We start from the raw sequence: 20,061 nt of genomic DNA on the forward strand, positions 1-20,061 counted from the left end.
GGTGCTCTCTCTTGTGAACTCACAGTTGGAGTGTTTGCCGCACTGTGTTGGGTTTAAGTGAATCTTCTGATGGTGAGATATACCCCTTCCTCGTTAAAATTTGGGACATTAGGATCCATACAGCAGCCTATTCTCATTTTGAGTCTGGATGCCTCTGCAGGGGGCCAGGAGGTTTTCACTCCAAGTCAGTGATACTCGTGTGGGAGAGAGAAGTGAATCATTTCCAGTATGTGAATATGGTTGCTAGATTGTTGGAAGTTGTGAGATAAGAAAAAAAGCCAATTCAAGGATAAATAATAGGCTTGATCTTGAAATGGCTTTATTGGCCTTCTCATTATCCAGTTCTGAATTTTGTTTGGAGAGTGTTTGCTATACTGGGCATCATGAGGGACAAAGATGACAATTCACAGGCCCCGCTCTTATGGAGTATATACTTGAGCAGAACATATTTCTTAGATCATAAGCTAGAAATGGGCTGAAGCAATCACAATTTTGTCCAGACGGTATTGGATAGAAATGTTCTGTTTGTTTTTTATCAGAAAAGCTCCAGAGCAAAAGCTAAGAGGTTTTCTACATCCTAAGAAGCGATTGTTTGACTGTTAAACAATTTACTCTAGAAAGCCTTGGGAATTCTTTCTAAACTCATGCATATGCACGTGCACTGCACACACACACACACACACATGCATGGTATGAACTTGACTCTGGCCTGGTTTCCTCTGTCCTGTCTGAGGTGTATGCGTGTGCATACACATACATGTGCCATGAAATGTTCATACCAGGATACAAACAAAGGGATCACATTAAACTTTACCACAGGAGCTGAAATCGATCACTCAGCAAGCAATTGCCTTCTTTCAGTCTAAAAATGGGAAAAGCTTATGTAAAGTATTAATTTTAACCTACAGTAAAATGCAAGATACGGAAGAGAATTGGTCAGCTTAATTTTATTTTTTTTCCCTCTGAGTTGTATGGAATATAATGAAAGTAAACATTTATTCTCACTTTATTTGAAGCTTTGTACTGATGTGAAAACGATGCCTGCACATACAACCTCCCTATCAGGAAGACAGGGAGCTGAGAGCCCTAGGTGTTCGGCTGGGGGTAGGGAATGGGTTGTCATTCTCTTGGTAAATAACTGAGGCAGCATGATGAGTAGAATGCTTCATTAGCCAGCCAGTGATTGGGGAACGCAGAGTGCAGTGTATTCCTTCCCACCCCCTCTCTCCTGCAGTGGACATACGAACACACAGATAAAGATGTCACCGTAGTACACATGTAGCCGCCCAGAATTTTTTCTGCTAGGCCAGAACCAGCTTTCCTGTATTAGTATACCCAGCAGCACAGATATCTCTGTACCTCTCCTTACCCCCTTCTTGCCTACTACTCCCCCACTAATTGTTGAATCTCACCAGAACACACACACACATACACACACACACAGAGTGGGCAATTGGAATCTCGGAACCTTCCTCTGCGAGGAGGTAAGGGGACAGGGCCCCGATTAACTGGTGTGCTGGGCTGTCCTCCAGCGGCTAAGAGGCCAGCACATCCTGGTTTCCCCGGGGCTCTATGTAGAGTCCTGCAGTTTTCCCAAGAGCAAACACGCCCCTTTCTTGTTCGGAGAAGGCAGCATTCTACAGGGGAGTGGAAGGTGGCAGTATTTTGTTAGCATCTAGTCTCGTCAGCTTCTGATGATGCGTCCTGTGTATGCAGATATCCTGTCCAGTCTCAACTCCCCCGCCCTGTTTGGCGATCAGGACACAGTGATGAAAGCCATTCAGGAGGCTCGGAAGATGCGCGAACAGATCCAGCGGGAACAACAGCAGCACCAGCCGCATGGTGTGGATGGGAAACTGTCCTCCGTGAATAATATGGGGCTGAACAACTGCAGGAATGAAAAGGTAAAATTTGCTTCCCTCCTTCACTGGCTCTGCTAGACCCACTGGCTCATTCTCATCTGGCTCCCCCCCCCCCCCCCCCCGCCCCCCAGGCAGCCAGAGGTTTGGGTTTCTGGCCTGAGGGCTGTTTTGTGTCACATTCAAGCATTACTGCGGATGAATACATACGCCCTCTCCCACTTCCTGCGGGGCTGCCTCCCACGCACCCAACCTGGCACCCACCCTACCTGCCCACTGGGGCCTTTGTGTCCCATTATGAAAGATTTAAAATGTTTTATAAAGGGGATATGAGGTGACTAGAAGAGGAATAGAACATCAGAATATTTAAAAAGAAGGAAGAAGCATATATGCTCGTGATGAAGGCTACTGTATTACTATGACTCACCATTGAATTTATGACTAAGTTTCCTGTCAGCCAAGGCAAAAAATAAAACAAAGCAACTTACAAAATGCATTCGTTTCTTTTTTGGTTCACCAAATTATGTATCAAGTGCTTATTCTATAGTAGACACTGTTCTCGGCACAACAGTGAACAAACCGGACCAAAATCCCTGCTCTCATAGAGCCCATGCTGGGAGGAGGGAGCACAGACAACGACGAGATCAGCAATTAAATAGACAATGTAATGTCAGTAATATCAGGAGGTGAATAAAAGCCGTGAGAGAAATAGAAGCAAGTTAAGTAGGGAGTTAGAGGGTGTTCTTTTAGACGGGGTGGAAAGGACTGTGAGGAAGTGACACTTGAGGGAGACCTCAGTGAAGGCATGGTGCAGGCCAGGTGAAGAGTGGGGGGCCGAGCGTCCGGGTAGCAGGGGTGAGTGGAGTGCGTGTAGTGGTCCGTAGAGAGTACCAGGAACAAGGAGACCCATGTGACATGAGTAGTGTGAGAGAAGGAAGAGCCGTGGGACATGAAGTAAAGTGATAGCCTGGGGTGGAACATGCTAGACTTTGTCAGCCCTGGAAAGGATTTGCATTTTATTCTGAGGGTGATAGGAATCCCCAGATGGGTTTTGTCCAGGGCAGAAACATGGTCTGATTTACATATAAAAGGATTGTTCTGCTAATCTGCAAGAACGGACTGCAGGAAGTTAAGAATGGAAACAGGGAGACCAGTTGAGAGGCTGTTGTAGTACGCTGGGTGAGAAATTCTGATTATCTGATGAATGAATGAAACATGCCATTTTTTAAAAAGAGATGACCATATTTTCCCAGTGCCACATTCTGAAAGTTCTTTTTTTTTTTTTTTTTTTAACATGAGAACTGTAAAGGAACAAATGAGTAGCAGAGTGGGCAGGGTCTTTGGTAACAGTTTTAGAATAAATTTAAAAAGTTATTTCCATTCATACGTTTATTTGGTATAGGCTGAATATAACTTAGAAGTTAGGACCAAGAGTCTCCTCTTTGTTTCCATCCTTGCTAGACTCCATTCTTTCTTTCTTTCTTTTTTTTTATTCTTATGTTAATCCCCATACATTACATCATTAGTTTTAGATGAAGTGTTCCATGATTCATTGTTTGTGCACAACACCCAGTGCTCCATGCAGAATGTGCCCTCCTCAATACCCACCACCAGGCTAACCCATCCTCCCACCCCCCTCCCCTCTAGAACCCTCAGTTTGTTTTTCAGAGTCCATCGTCTCTCATGGTTCGTCTACCCCTCCGATTTCCCCCGCTTCATTCTTCCCCTCCTGCTACCTTCTTCTTCTTCTTCTTCTTTTTTTCTTAACATATATTGCATTATTTGTTTCAGAGGTACAGATCTGAGATTCAGCAGTCTTGCACAATTCACAGCACTTACCAGAGCACATACCCTCCCCAGTGTCTATCACCCAGTCACCCCATCCCTCCCACCCCACCCCCCACTCCAGCAACCCTCAGTTTGTTTCCTGCGATTAAGAATTCCTCATATCAGTGAGGTCATATGATACATGTCGACTCCATTCTTTCTAATAAACTTATACTTTCCTCTTTCCTAGAAGGAGTTTTAAACTAGCATGTGGAAAAGGTCACGAGACAAGTACAAGGTCATGTGTACTGTTACTTAAGTATTTGAATATATAGCTATAACCAGGGTGTTGTTTATTTTTCTTTGTTTCCTTGTCAAAACGTATGGTGATGTGACACTCTGAGATTTTGGGTGTATTCATTTCCTAAAACTGTAACAAATGATCATAAACTAGATGGCTTAAAATAACAGAAATTTATTTTCTCACTATTCTGGAGACTAGTTTAAAATCAAGGTGTTGGCTGGGCCATACTCCTTCTGAAAATTCTAGGGAAGATTCCTTCCTTGCCACGTCCTAGCTTCTGATGGTTGCTGGCAAGTTTTGCCATTCCTTGCCTTATAACTGCATCATTCCAGTTTCTGCTTCTCTCCACAGGGCTGTCACCAGTGTGTGTGTGTGTGTGTCCAAATCTCCCTCTTTTTATAAGGGCACAAGTCATTGGACTTAGAGTCCATTCCAGTCCAGTGTGACCTCATTTTAACTTGATTACATCTGCAAAGACCCTATTTCCATTTAAGTTCACATTCACAGGTACTAAGGGTTAGGACCTGAAGATATCTTTTTGGGGGACACAATTCAACCAGTTACAGTGGGATACAGAACCATTGCTCATGTTAAATCAACCTCTCATCCTTGATTGATCTCCTATACTCTAGCCATTCTAGCAGATGGCTGGGGTTCATGGGCTGGGAAGGAGTTTAAGGGGATGGATGTATGATGGAATTCTCAAAGTACGAATGTGATCAGTCCTTACATAGATTAGGAAGCTTAGCTCTGGAAGGGTTGACTTCCAAAGCTTAATGAAGAATTTTATTGTGTCCTCACTGCACTGACTTACTAAGGTTAGCATTGAACAATCAATAAAAAATTGGTCACTATTGGACCCCTTTGCCTTTATTGATCCTCTTGGTGGGAGGTTCAGATCAGGTAGGAGAGAAACTATTTGGGGAAATATGCGTCTTTTGGTGCCTGTTAAGCCATAAACTTTTATGTACTTGGGCCTCTTCATGCACATGCCAGTCACTGGATCTGCTCAATCAACTAAGTGCCCCATCCTCACAAGGCAGAACCCCTCTTTAAGAACTGCCTGAATAAATGGTTACATACAGAGTGAGGTCTCAGGACCACAAGAGAAGAAGAGTCTTGCCCCCAAACCTCTTCTACCATTCTGATATTAGAGATAAACACAGAGTCAATCTTTCAGTCTTTGATACTATATTCTCAGTGAGAACACCATGAAATAACATATTAAATCTTGATGTGAATAATGTTATAAGATCTGTTTTGGGGATCTGAATGAGTAAACAAGTATTGGCATAGAGACATTGAGTGGGAAATTGGGTCAACAACAACAGACTGGGTACATACACTTGGGACCATCTCCTACTTTGTTCTTTTGTCAAGGGTTAATCCTAAAATTAATCTGAGAAGTATGTCAATGATTTATTTGAATCTTTTTTAATTTATTAGTTTTCAAATGAAAGTAATATGTGTTTACTGAAAATTCTAATACAGAAAAATATATGGTGAAAATTTACTTACCCTCCTCATCCCATTAACTATCAATGATGCCAAAGTTTTCTTTGAGTAGTACAACCATTAGTGATTCAGAAATTTTCCTTGCATATATGAGAAAGTATTAATGAGTTTTAACTATTCTCACTTGGAATAGTAGTCACTGAGTTGTCACTTACCATCTGTGCGATATTTAGCAAGTTGATTACCCTCTCCAAATCTTAGTTTCTTTGTCTATAATACGAGGATAGTAACCTGAGTTACAACGAAAAAATAAGATATATGTGAACACACCTAGTATGGCTTCTGGTAGAGTGAGCATTTTCTTATGTTTCCTATCCCCTTTAACTAAATCATGGGTGACCTTGAATATAGAGAACAAATATACTGTTTTGTCAGACTTAAGAGGTCCTCACACAATAATGGGAGGGTCAGAAGAAGGAAAGAGTAGATTTTTCAGATTTTGGCATTTTGGCGAACTCACATAGTTAAACTCCTTTACAACTGAGTTGCTATACAAAGCTATGGAAACTTCAGGTTAATTAAGTTAGATCAGGGTTTCTCAACCTCAGCGTTATTGACTTTTTTTTTTTGGCCTGATAATTCTTTGTCATGGTGGGGGGGTACTATGTGGCCCATACTCATTAGATGCCAGTAGCACCCCTCCCTTTGGTGACAACCAAAATTCTCTCCAGACATTGCCAAAGTATTGGGGGAGGAAGGAGAATATGGACTCTAGTTAAAAAAATCACTGGGCTAGATAAAATATATTTAGAATTAATACATCTCAGAAACTTCATTCCACAAAAAAATGACTTCATTTAAATAACCATTCTGTTATTAAATTACGAAAATCATTTGCTTCTGAGTAATACTCTGAAGGAAATATTTCTTGGAAAAATGCATCTAGAAATTTTTGTTCTGAATGTTAGCAGAGAGAATCTTTAAAACATAATGTGTGTCTATGCCATCTAGTTTGAGGGAGCAATGAGAAATAAATTCAGTATTGTCGTAGCAACTCTGCCATTCACTGAAGGCCATCTGTCATTCCAACCAGCCTTAGAAGAGAGCATCCTAATCCATGTGCAGCATACCTAGGAGTAAATTGGCACTGGGCATACCTTGCTTCCAGCAGTGAATCTCTGTTTGTCTGACACTGTGACCCTGTATTGTTGAATTTGTATCATCAGCTGGAATTGGAGTTCAAACTTAAGGCACTACTAACTTCAAACGCTGCAAGTTACTTTTAAGTGTTGTTCATTGACTTTTCTCAATTCATTTGGGAGGGAGAAGTCTGAGTTACTGAAATAATCTTATTTTGCTTTGGAAGACATGGGTAAGAGATGAGAGATTAGGTTACAGTTGAAAAAAGTACTAATAGATCCAAACTTGACCTAAAATACGTCACACTGGATATAATGGAGCCCCTGAGGGTAAGTGGCAAAGTAGTTTCTGCAGAACCAGAAAACTCTGGTTTCCTGGATGAAGAGAGCTCTCTCTGTAGATGACTTTACTGGGGTTGCATTTGGGGCACTGGAAAAGTCAAGCATAATGGAAAAATCCGTTATAGTCCATTATGTACAAGGAGAGCTCACAAGCTCTCCTTAACATGATCTCCCTCCCAGTAATTTCACTGTTTTGAACATGTATTTTGTGGGTTTATAGGCTTTGTTGAGTTTCTAGAGCTTATATCTATCCTTGCTTGTTAGGTTAGATGCATACAGAAGAGTGGGGGGTGGGGTGGGAGGGATGGGGTGACTGGGTGATAGACACTGGGGAGGGTATGTGCTCTGGTAAGTGCTGTGAATTGTGCAAGACTGCTGAATCTCAGATCTGTACCTCTGAAACAAATAATGCAATATATGTTAAGAAAAAAAGAAGAAGAAGAAGAAGGTAGCAGGAGGGGAAGAATGAAGCGGGGGAAATCGGAGGGGTAGACGAACCATGAGAGACGATGGACTCTGAAAAACAAACTGAGGGTTCTAGAGGGGAGGGGGGTGGGAGGATGGGTTAGCCTGGTGGTGGGTATTGAGGAGGGCACATTCTGCATGGAGCACTGGGTGTTGTGCACAAACAATGAATCATGGAACACTTCATCTAAAACTAATGATGTAATGTATGGGGATTAACATAAGAATAAAAAAAAAGAAAGAAAGAAAGAATTCTCAGAAGAAAAAGCAGTATCCTATGGAACCTCATAAAATTAAGATGGATATTTTGATTATAAGAATGCCAAAGCTACCATAATGCGGTTCTTAATTTACTCCACTCCAGCAACCCTCAGTTTGTTTCCTGCGATTAAGAATTCCTCATATCAGTGAGGTCATATGATACATGTCGACTCCATTCTTTCTAATAAACTTAAACTTTCCTCTTTCCTAGAAGGAGTTTTAAACTAGCATGTGGAAAAGGTCACGAGACAAGTACAAGGTCATGTGTACTGTTACTTAAGTATTTGAATATATAGCTATAACCAGGGTGTTGTTTATTTTTATTTTTTCTTTGTTTCCTTGTCAAAACGTATGGTGATGTGACACTCACATAAATTAGATTTATGAATTTGTTCCTTATAACACATAATGTAGTTTTAGAGAATTTTTCACAGAGTTGCTGTCATAAAACCCTATAATTTATTAAGCATACCTTGTCACTCTCTTATTTGGACAGTCTTTGCAAAGCAGTGTGTCACAGATTTGGGTTCCTTGAGAAGCTGAGTGGGAGATAGACATTAGCGAGCATGTTTATTGTGGTGTGCTCTTTCTAACTGCCACCCGTGGAAGGAAAAGGACAAAAACAGGATTGGTCTATGATGCAGTCTCAGTCAAGCCTCAGTCAACCCCAGGGGAAGCTTCAGGGCTGCCATGGCCATTCAGAATTGTCCTAAATTGGGTGGAGGGGGTGAACTTTTATACACTTGTGTCAACCAGTCATTGGATGAGGGCTACCCTGGCCAGGGGACATGACCTTAGGTGAGGTGACTCTCTTTAGCTGAGGCAATGCCAAAGAGGGCCAACAACTGAGGGCTAGCTACCAATGATGCTCCCTGCAACTGAGGGAGCCAACCTCTCAGTCCTGAGGGGGGATCTGGGCAGAGCCTCAGGATATCCACTGTAGAGTGTTTTTGTGACATTTAGTAACATTAGGTATGTATAAAATATGCTTCATATGTATGATGAGTGTGGACAAACATTTCCTACACAGGCATAGGGGCGCTTGTGTCTTTGTAATGTATAGATTCATATATATGTCCATCTGAATACAAGTTTGCCCATGGTATATTTCACTTTGTTGGGTATATCCTGATTTTAGCACTTTAAAATGAAACATTGTTGACTTGATTGGCCAGAACGGCACCAATGGAGTTGTTCTGGTCAGCTGTGTCACAGGATATTTAGGGTCTGTTAAATATATAGATTGTAGGGACAATAGACTGTAACGACGCCTTAGGAGCCGTTATGCTCCATCATTTCAACATAGCCTCTGTGCATGGATTGTGAGCGTCCTGCCAGCAGAAGTCTGAGTTACTGCCTTCAGTTTTAGCTTTCCACACCAAGAACTCCATCCATCTTTATCCCTAAGTACCAGTGCAATTAGATCATATTATAGACTAATTGCTTACCAAATTTTGTTGTTTTGACATCTCTAAGATAGAAAGTATTTTAGTCATGACAATACACAGCAGAATTTTAAATAGGCTGCTTCTAAATATCCTTAGAGCTCAGCGAAGGGCATCTGGCCAGAAGAGAAGTGAGGCAGAGTGGGCTGTTTCAGTGTTAAAATGTCATCTGTAACTTCTCTAACCTTCCTGATGTTTGAGTATTGACTCGGTAATTGGTTAGAGCTTTCCTGAATAGCTGTTGTGTAACTTGGGAATCTGGTTATTTTGCTCATCTTAATAATTTTGATGAGCCAGTGGATTGATTCCCTACTGATCAGAGTTGCTCATAAATAGGCAGATTACACATCTATGTGCATGTGGTCTGAACTGCCATTCCCCTCACCTTCTGAGAATGCTTTAAGAAAAACGCTTGATCTTATCAGGTACCAAAGCAAGCTACTACTGGACGCTGCTATCACTCTATCTCTGACGTACATTGATGGGATTAAAAGTATAGAGTGGAAGAACTGGAGGGGACATTACATTTGAACTGGCCCAATCACTCATTCGCTGATGGAAAAACTGAGACCTAGAGACTGAAAATGACTTGCCATGGTCACATGGTGGGTTCATGGCAGAACAGGAATGAAATTTCCAGCTGTCCTAATTCTTAGACAATGACATTCTTATTTATAGAACTGTGCTGGACTCATTTATTAATTTTCTATGAGATCTTCAGGGCTATTACACATAGAAGTACTTTTACATTGGCAATCTCAAACCTTTGATGGAATAAGACAGTAAAAATAAACAAGAATAGTGAAGCAGAAAAGCATTGAGTCCCCTGCATCCTGCATACTTGTCACCTCTTGTCTGGTGTAAGACATTCTTCCATGGCACGCTGTCCATTGGTTCTGCCCCTGGAAAGCTATCAGTCAGGAAAGTGAAGGTTGAATGATGCTAATATAGACCAAGAGGCAGAAGTGGAGGCGAGTGGAAGAACTGGAGGGGACATTACAGTTAGAGGCCACATGGTAAATTGGGAAGAGCATGGGTATTGGAGTTGATTAATCCTGGGACTCAGTTTCTAGGATTAATCCTAGTAGCATCCTGTGCTGTTTTCCTACTGTGTTACTTAATTAAGTTACTTAACCTCTGTGAGTCTCAGTAAGCATACTTGTAAAATGGAGATCCTTACCCTTTCCTTGAAGGATTGCTTTGAGGGAAAACATATGTAGAGGCACCCATCTGACACAGGAGATGCTCAGTTAATATTACATCCTTACTTACTTTAAGACCTTAGACAGGTTTTCAAATAGTTGTTAATTTTGTTAAATTTTTACTCTTTGATACTCTCCAGTGGTGAATGGGTTAACCTACTGCTTCCTGGGGCCAGAAGGTTACTGAGAAGCTAAACAGCACCTTCTTACGAAGTCAAGATATGCGTTTTTCTTTTTCATTCTTTGAGTAACTGGTATACACTAGGAGCTGCCTGCTAGAATCTGGCCATAATGAACATGATAATGTTCAAATGTGATTATATTAGAATTCTAGTGAGCTTTTGTCCTTACTAATTTAATATATGTTTTCCCATATTTCCAAAAAACAAAATTTCAATCTATGATATTTGAAAATATTTAACCTGATTCTTGCTAACTATATGCATCTCTCATGCCCAAATGATATTTTTTTCAACCAAGCTAATAGGAACATAATCATTCAATCACTGAGGCGCCCTGTAAACTTGGTCCTATTTGCTCAAAAAGGCAGTTTTTCAATTTTTGCAAGTGTAGATTCTTGCTCCTCAACCATACTTGGCAAAAATATCAGAACAGTACATCAGTATTATACTGATGTAATACTGCCCCCTTTTATTGGAAATGAAAAACATACTGGATGTCTTCTGCTTCACATAGTCAATTGGCACAGCTCTTTGTTATTTATACAATTGATTCACATATTCATTGTTACATGACAGGATAAGTTCAGACAGAAGATCAATATAGCCACACAACAATAAGTGAAAGGGGATTGCCAGCAAATTATTTAGCCAAGTGTTTGGAATGAATGAGCTTCTCAGAGAGCACACAGACTAGTGAGGTTTTGTTGTTTCCAAAGGTGTACGTACATAGGACTGATTCATCAGGGTGGTCGTTTTTGTGAGCAGTTGACTAGTATGTTCAGTTGCGGTGCCTTTTTTCTGTGTCAACCTATTCCCCAGATAACAACAACATGTGCCTTGAGGGTTTTGGACACATTAACGGATTTTACAGGAAGGGGACAAATTTGAATTGTAACATTTGCAAAGCAGAGCAATAGTTGGCTTTTAAAAAAACATTTAGGTAGTACTTTTCACATCATGACAACGTATGTTTTTGCAGTGCTTCTGAGTTTCAAAACCAGTATGACATGTATTATATCTCTTGAACCTCTCCACATTCAGGGATGTAGGTATTACTATTCCTCTTTGGCAGATCAAGAAACTAAGACCAGCTCTAGATCACTTTGCTCTAGCGCTCCCTCGGTCCAGTGTCTCACTCGTCCCCTACATCTCTGTGAGATTGACAAGGCAGTTGCATCTGAGTTTCAAACCTCAATTTTAATGAAATGAATGCTAAAATCATGAGCTGGGTCTACTTAGATATATATGCCTCATGCGTACGTCCTTGAAAAGAATATTTCTATTTATTCTTGTGATAGTGTTTCTCTGAAATAGCATATGCAGATCAAAAATCCTAAAGTAGCAGAAAAAATTTTAAGTTTTATTAATGTTAGGTTTTACATTTGAACCCCTAACCAGTAACATTGGGCAGCTATGCAGTGTTGTATATAGGCTCCTGGCTAAATGTAATCATTAAGCTCCTTTTATTTCTGTTGTCAGGGCTACTTGATTGGTTGCCTAGCTACTAGTTTAAGACCTGATTCATAAAAAACAACAACAAACTTGTTTGGCTCCTTACTTTTCTGCACGTTAAATGGAAAGAACGGTGAGAATCTATTTTTTTTACAAGCTTTATAAGGTTTAAGATACTTCCTAGGGGTCGTGGTGGGGAAGGAGCAAATAAAGGACTGTAAGTTTTTGTTTACAACAAGTGTTTTAACTCAAAAGCCCATGTTCAGTTCATGGGTCTCCCAGTGAAAGGGTTAAAATTTGATACATCCAGTTACTAACTTCACGTAAAGAGTTGTTGGTTTGGGCACGTATGGAGCAAATTTACTAGCAGTGAGGATTTTACAGACCTAACCTACCACTAGGGCAGGTACTTTTTAACCCTTCATCTTCCTAGATCTAATCCCTTCTAGATCTAAACTCAGTCCTTCCAGATCAGCTGTTTTCAACTTGTTTTGGTCTCAAGGCCCCTTTCACTCTTGAAAGTTATTAAGTATCCCAAAGAGTTTTTGTTTATGTGGGACATATTTATCAATATTTATCATATGAGATTAAAACTGAAAATTAGACTATGTATTTCTTTTAAAATAATAATAAACCCATTAGATGTTAATATAAATAACACTTTTGAGCATTAGGTGTATTTTTCAAAATAACAAAATAGTAAGAAGGATAGCTTTGTCTTATGTTTTTGCAAATCTCTTTAATGTCTGGCTTAGTGGAAGACAGCTGGATTCTCCTTTCTGCTTCTGCGTTCAGCGTGTTGCTGTATCACAATGCTGTGTAGCTTCTGGGAAATGCCATTGTACACTCATTAGAGAATAGGCAAATAATGTCTTAGTATTATTATGAAAATAGTTTTGGTCTAGTGAACCCTCGGAAAGGGTTTTTGAGATTGCTGGGAGGGATACTTCGAATACATCATGGAATACATGTACATACAATATGTGTTTTAATTGCACTCACCCTAACTTTAAGAACAGCCTTTACTGATCAAACACTGTGATCAAACATAATTTTTAGAAATGATTATTGGGAAAAAAATGATTATTGGTTTGATTCTATTTGAATTAAGAGGCCAAAAAGTTAATAATATGATATTGTTTATATCTTACCTTAATGCAAAAATAATGTGGGGTGATTTACAGTGATACATACAACAAGATAAAAACTAGAGAAGAAATAGTGCACAAAAATTCTTCTAATACGTATTTATGTAACTGCTAGAAATGGGCCGCAGACTTGACTGTGAGCTTTGTGGTAACAAGGCCAAAAGGAGATGTGTTATAAGACCCACTACTACCATATAAATAAATTTCTACTCTGTAAACTTTTCTAGTATATAAATAAAATAGTTTCTCAGGAGAAACATGGGTTTTCTCCTATGGGTCTGCATAAAAGCTTGTAACATCCTCAGGAATGTTCCTACAATGTTCACTTTAAGAAAGATAGTAATTTTTGCAGAGCCGTTTCTTAACAGACCCGATCATTGATCTTTTAGATCCATCCATTTTTACCGAGCTTTCTTTGCCTTAGTTTGGGTCTTATGACTAACGCTGCCTTCTTTATCCCATGAACACACTATTTTTCAATTCCATTCCATTTTAATTAAGTACTTACTATCTACAAAGCACGATATTAGACAGGTGTGGTGTGAAGGGAACCAGCATTCAATCCTGGCTTCACCTTTACTTAGTGAATATCTTAGAGCCTTAAAATGTCAGAATTTGAGAATTAAATGATGCAATATTTAACCTCCTAGTAAATCTCATATTATATATATATATACACACACACACATATATATGTATTAGGCATTTAATAAATGTTTCCTCCCTTCCTCCCTCCTTCATGGTCTCACTCTTCTCACTCCCTTTCTCCCCACTTTTTTTCTCTCTTCTCTCTCTTCTCCATTCTTCCACTGGAAAAAGATTGTGGATAAGAGCAAAAGATTTGAAGTTAGACTGCCAGAGTTTCTCCATCTGAGAAATGGGAATATTCATAGTTTCTAAACACAAGGGGTTGTTGTGGAGATTCAATAAAATAATCCATGTAGTGCACCTGGTCCGGTGCCTGACATATAACTGGTAGAAAGGCAGGCTGAAACAGATCATTGCCATGGCTAGTTTAGGTTTATCTCTGTAGATAATTGTGAGCCATCAGAGGAGCTTGTAGAGGGGGCACATTTAATCTGAACTACATTCTAAGAGGAAAATCATGGCAGTTTAAAGAAGGGATGGGAGAGACCTTTAAAGAAATGTGGGAAAGTGAAAAAAGCTTATGTTTTTGAGTCAGACTGACTTGGACTTCAGATTCTGGTTCTCTCACTCATTAGGTCTGTGACCTCTCTGAGCCTCAGTATCCTCATCTGTGATTAATAATAATTAGTTCCATTGGTTGCTGGGGAGTTAATCAAGAAACTATAAGCCAGTGCCTAGGACCATGCCTTTTAAAAAGAACTCATTCCCTTCTCTTTAAGTAGGATTTCCCAGAGCATTTCTATAGACAGAGCTCCATTTGAAATTTATTTGAATCTCTTTAGAGCCCTTAGAGCCTGTCCTGATGTCATGGAGGTAGAACTTTTCCAGTGGAAAGAGAACCAATATACAGAGAAAGGATGTTACAAATGTAATGTCAAGTGACTTAACACTGTATCACCCCACATAAGGAAATCCATCAACTGTTTCTTAAGAATTTTCAACCTCTAATTTAGATCAGTTCCACCTAGATGGCCTTTAGAATTGACTCAATCTACTAAACAATTTAAAACACCTGAGTTGCAGAAAATTCAAAACACATGTTGTCAGGAATATTTCAGTTATTTTAAAAAATGCGCATTAAAGAAAAACGTATTTTGCTATGATTCTCAACTGAAACAAAAAAATTAGGCTTCAAGTCATTTGACTGCAGAGTTCTTAAAGGTAAGAATTAGATCACTTAAAGGACAAATCATCTTTTTAAAAACCTAGTAAAATTTGAGCATTTAAAGTTCGATTTGGTTTAAAACACGACCTTAGCAAGGCTGAACAGATTCTGAACCATTTTCCCAAGTTTTCACAAAACTCCTCGACTCAATATAAACTGCTTCCTAAATCTAACAAAGAACCTGTCTAGATTCTAAATTTTAGGCTTCTCAGAGAAACCTAACCTATCACTTGAAAACACGCTGTATGATTTTACTGTCTGCGTCCATGGAGAAACTGGATCCGCCCGGATTTCCCTGAGCCAGGAGGAAGGTACTCTGCTTAGCAGCCGGCCATGTGAACTTTCCCTAGGCTTTGGTGTCCCATTTCACAGATGTTGGCTTCAGTACATCCTAAAGATTTTCCTTAGGAACCTCTGCCCTGAGAATGGGGATTAATGTCTGCTCTGTCCTTGGATTTCTAGGGATCCTACAAAAATCACTTTATTGATTTCCGTTCCTCCAGAATCATAATAAATTGACCTCATTTTCTCTAATCCAATCTCTAGGATTTATGTACCTTCACTGCCTTTGAGATAAAATGCTCCTCAAACAGTACTTTCACTCTATCGTTTCCTAAGACCTTTTCTTGCTGGCTGCAGTTTTAGGAACGTGGAATAATAATAATAATAATAACAATCACAAAAATTTCAGTGTTTTCCATTGTTTGAAAAGTATCTTTTCACATTTTTTTACATTTAACTCCAACAGCCATTCTTAGAGTTTTAATTTTTATCATTCCTCTTTTTTACAGATAAGAACGAGGTTCAAAATGGTTTAATCATGTGTTTACATTCAAACAGGTAGTGTCAGAGTTGAGGCTCTTCACAGTTCCTGTTTTCAAATCTTGCATTCTTTCCACAATAGCAGATGGACTTCACCTTCCTCCCCAATACCAACCTCTGCACTCGCGTCCTGGTGGGCCCTGAACACAAGCTACCAGGCCACACATTAGCTGTGGCTCCACATGAGTGTGTGTGTGTGTGTGTGTGTGCATCTCTGTGAGTGCATACGTGTATCTTTCTCATTGTGAGTCTAAATTTGTGTGGGTTTGTCTGTCTGTGGGAGTCTCTGCATAACTTTCTATCTCGGAGTGTAACTGATCGTGTGTGTGTGCCTACAACCCGTGTGCATGCACAGGTATGTGTGTACGTGTGTGTCTGTCTGTCCTTGAGTCTGTCTACATCTGTGGAAGTCAGTGTCTGCTGTGTGTCTGTTTGTCTGACAGTGTGCATCTGTGAGTGTCTGTATATTTGTCAGTATCTTTTCGTGTCTGCGTGTTTATGTGAATGTGTGTCGGTCTAGCTGGGTTTGTGTGTCTGCATGTCGATGGACCAATGTCTGTGTCTTTCTCTGAATCTTAGTGTTAGTCTGTCGGTCTGTTGACCTAAATGTGTATGTGTCTGTCTGACCGTGTGTCTATCTGTGTAAGTCTCTGCCTGTGTGTTCCACTCTCTTCTTTCTATGGAGTTAGGTGTTGATATACTTGATTATTTTTGTTTTCAGCCTGTAGGCATAAGGCTGAGTATAGAGCGTATACATGAGAACTCTGCACATGGATGAACTCTATGCGTTCTTTCCATCACCGTTTCTCTCTCAGCATTGTCTTAAATCTGCTTGTCAAAAATGTGCCATTGGAAGCGCATTGACAGAAGTTCACTTTTAGCTAAGATCCAATCTGCAATCTTTGACATTTGCAACTAAGATTAGAATTTCCGAAAGTGCTGTCTTCCCACTATGGATGGAAATGCTTGCTTTTATTTTTGGTGTAACCCTGATTTGCTCTTTATATCTTTTTATAAATGATGTCAATAGCATTAGTTCTGAAATAACACAAATGGTGCATTGTGAAATACATTGCCCTGTGGCATTAGATCCCTATACCTCGTAGGCTGCAAGAGTCCCCTGTAGTTTTCAACAAAGAAGATCACTCTAAAATTGTTTTCTTCACATCTTTAGGATCAACATAAATTTTTTGAAAAGAAAAGAAAAACCATACATTTGGAGTCCTTTTGCCTATCTTGATGTTAAAATATCAATCTTAAGATTAATCTCAATTTTCCCATCTGTAAAATGGGGACAGTAAGGCAAGCATTTAAGAAACATTTTAGTGAACTCACATTAAAAATCACATCAGCTTATCAAGACTTTTTATTCTTTTTTTTCACATTATGCAGTTTACTTAGGCTAAGGGTGAAATCACAGTCTATTCTATATATTTCCAGTTCATGCTCTTTCTAAGACTTTTTATTCTATTAAGAGGATGAGTTCTCTAATTTTAATAGCACTCCTACAAGGGAGGCTGGTAGCAAGTTTAGTCTTTCTTGACTGTTGTAAAATAATTTCCCAGGGTCTAGGCAGAACACCGGTAATGGGAGAAGGAACAGGACGCTTTGAAATCAGTTATATCAAGGTCCAGAAGTCAGCTTCGCAGACTAATAGGTGATCTTTTCATTTTAACACCACATGTGTTGCTAGCTGTGTTATCTGGGGCTGTTACTTTTCTGTGCCTTTTTTTACCCGTATGGAGGGTGAAAATGATAAATACACCGTATAAGATTGTGGAGAAGTTAAATAAGATAATGTATGTGAGGTAAGGTAGTTGCAAACAAATTTTCTTCTGGCTCCCTTACTGTTGTTTGCAACTATGTGACGTAACAGGGTGCGCACCACGTGATAGATGATGTATGGGGCCTGTGGTGCTTGGGATTCAGAGAAAATTGACGAGTCCCTTTCTGTCCATAATGATCTGGGAGCTAGGACAGATACCTAAAAGTGAGCATGACAATGTGGGGTCGAAGTGCCAAATAAGTGAAAGGAGCTGCAAGGTTAATTAAGCTCACAAAGATCAAAGGATACCCTTCCAATCAGTGAGGTAGAAAGAAAGGTTCTGTGGAGTGGGAAAGACTTGAAATGCCTCAAAGAAGGACAGGCAGGGTGGAGTATGGAGAGAGGAGCAAGTGGGTAGGATCTAAGCGTGAGCCTGGTGGGACATGGGTCTCCTCACACAGGGGATAATGGCTGGAAGACAGTTCATTCTGGAGAGAAGTGGGCTCTGGGTCAGAGAGGCACGGTTCAGATGATGAAAGCCTTGAATGCCTGAATGCCTTGAAGCAGAGATTTTGTGTGTATGAGTGTGTGTGTGTGTGTTTGTGTGAGAGAGAGAGAGACAGAGACAGAGAGAGAGAGAAAGAGAAAAAATGAGTAACAATGATGGTAGTGGTAGTTGAGGTAAATTGAGTGTATTTCTCCCTACACCATAGACTTGTAAAAAGTCAACCTGTTTGCTGTGTTGAAATTGTAGAAGCAACTGGTAAGTGACTGTCTTCTCAGTGGGAGAAACACAAGGGGGGTAGAAGATTGTAAATCCAAATTAAAATATGAAATAAGTAACATAAATTTTATAGGCATTTATGGATGATACTTTTATATAAAAAAATCTGATTTTCATAAAAATCTTGTTATGCAATAGAGGTTATTAACTCCTGTTAATCCACCATTACAGATTTAAAAACAAACATAAAAAAAACAAACCATGAGAATAATGGAGGTAACTCTAGGTTCTGATATCAGCTCCTCCATGTATAAATTCTATACTTTCCATTGCACCTCACTGTTAATTACTATGATTAGCTTGAAAGAAGAGCCCAAGTTTTAGTCTTTGTTGTCCCACTAACACTGAGACTAAAATGCCCAGTTATTATTCATTGATTGCTTGCTTGTGGCTAGGGACCAGACTTGGGAAGAAGTAGTTATTCTTGTGGGGATAAAAATTTATTTTCTTATGGGTCTGTCTCTGCTTTTGTGTGTGTCTGGCCTTCCTCAGACAGAGGAAGTTCACATCATAGAAGAGTTGCTTCTTATGAGATCTTAGAAGAGTTTTGAAGTCTTTTCTAGCTGTCCCAAGTTACTCTGCCTCCCTGCTAGTTTCTCTTCTGTCTTCTGTTCTGGAGGTGGTTGATCAGTTTCCCACAGTCCGTTCTTCTCCATCTCTGCCTCCTCATACGTACGAGAGTCTATTTCTCTCCTGTCCATCCTCTGTCCCTAACCTCCTTCTTACCCTGTCTTGCCATCTCTCTGCACTCCCCCTTCCATTTCCCTGTCCTTCCTCCTCGCTTTTTCCTTCCCTCCCTCTCACTTCTCATTTCCCACTCTCGCTGCAGTCTTGCAACTTACTACAGTGAGGTGCAGTCTCTGACCACGGGTGAAGATTTTTCTCCAAGCTCTTACAGTGACAAGGGGCACCTGCTGTCTCTGCACACTTCTACGGAGCTCTGGAGTGTAGTGTAATACCTGCATCTACCTAGCTTACTGCTGTGTAACAGGGGCTCCTGAGTGTGCATCTCCAATGGTAGGGTCTCTAAAATTTTGCATAAGAATTAACCCTATATGAAGGAGGTAGCATAGGCTAGGGAGGCTGAGAGACAACCAGTACACATTAATTCAGAATCGAATGCTGATATTATTTACTTAAATGACAATACAGTAAGGTCTTAGACCTGGATAGCTTCATAAGTTACATTTATAAAATCAATATGGACTTACTAGACTTTGGAAGCCAGCTTGGATCCTGATCTTCCTGATTTCAAGACCTGTACCTAAAACCGAGTCAAATCTCATAAATTAAGCTGTGCCAAAGAGTAGAAGGAATTCAGCTTGGGCTTTAAATCTCAAGACCTGCCTTCTAGGCCTACCTCTGACTCTTAACTATCATCTGTGTGATCTTGGGGGTGTCTCTAATCTTACTGAGCCTCAGTATATTCTATAAAATTAGGATGATCACTCCTTACAGATAACGTAAGTATGTAAAAGGACTTAATTTATAAGATGCTGGTGGTCACCGAGGCTGAGTGTGTGCTATATTATGTGAGGAGCAAGGTAACTGAGTCAGTGATTTCAGCTTAGAAGGGAAGTTTTATGCTGTGTGCCCCCTGCCTCCTGTTTTATTGGAATGGGGTAGACTCAAAGCTGCCTTAGGCTGATAGCATAAATAAGTAACATGCCATCACTTTTTTGCCATAACTAAAACAATTTTTTTTTGTTGTTTATCATCTTTGTGGGTAGTGCTGGAAAGGAGAGGATGTAGAAAGGAAGTGAAATCTATTTGAAGTAGATCAGGTTTGTTGTACCAACGATCTCTGGAGTTTAAAGGGAACATTTATTTTTTTCTCAAAGCATTACCTGAGGACT

At 39.9% G+C, this 20,061-nt stretch overlaps 1 protein-coding gene across 11 annotated transcripts in view; it reads left to right on the top strand.

Annotated features, from left to right (window-relative positions):
• The window catches only part of SOX6 (SRY-box transcription factor 6), a 606,783-nt gene that overhangs the window by 524,775 nt on the left and 61,947 nt on the right, over nucleotides 1–20,061 (top strand). For all 11 annotated transcript variants that reach the window (XM_054512032.2, XM_054512037.2, XM_064576794.1 and 8 more), the window contains one exon: nucleotides 1,717–1,904. In XM_054512032.2, the coding sequence (XP_054368007.1) occupies nucleotides 1,717–1,904 (188 nt within the window). The remainder of the gene's footprint in view (nucleotides 1–1,716; nucleotides 1,905–20,061) is intronic.

This window comes from Mirounga angustirostris, unplaced genomic scaffold (assembly GCF_029215605.1).
Source record: "Mirounga angustirostris isolate CCGP_5_RB_7025 unplaced genomic scaffold, mMirAng1.0.hap1 SCAF_13, whole genome shotgun sequence".
NCBI lineage: Eukaryota > Metazoa > Chordata > Mammalia > Carnivora > Phocidae > Mirounga > Mirounga angustirostris.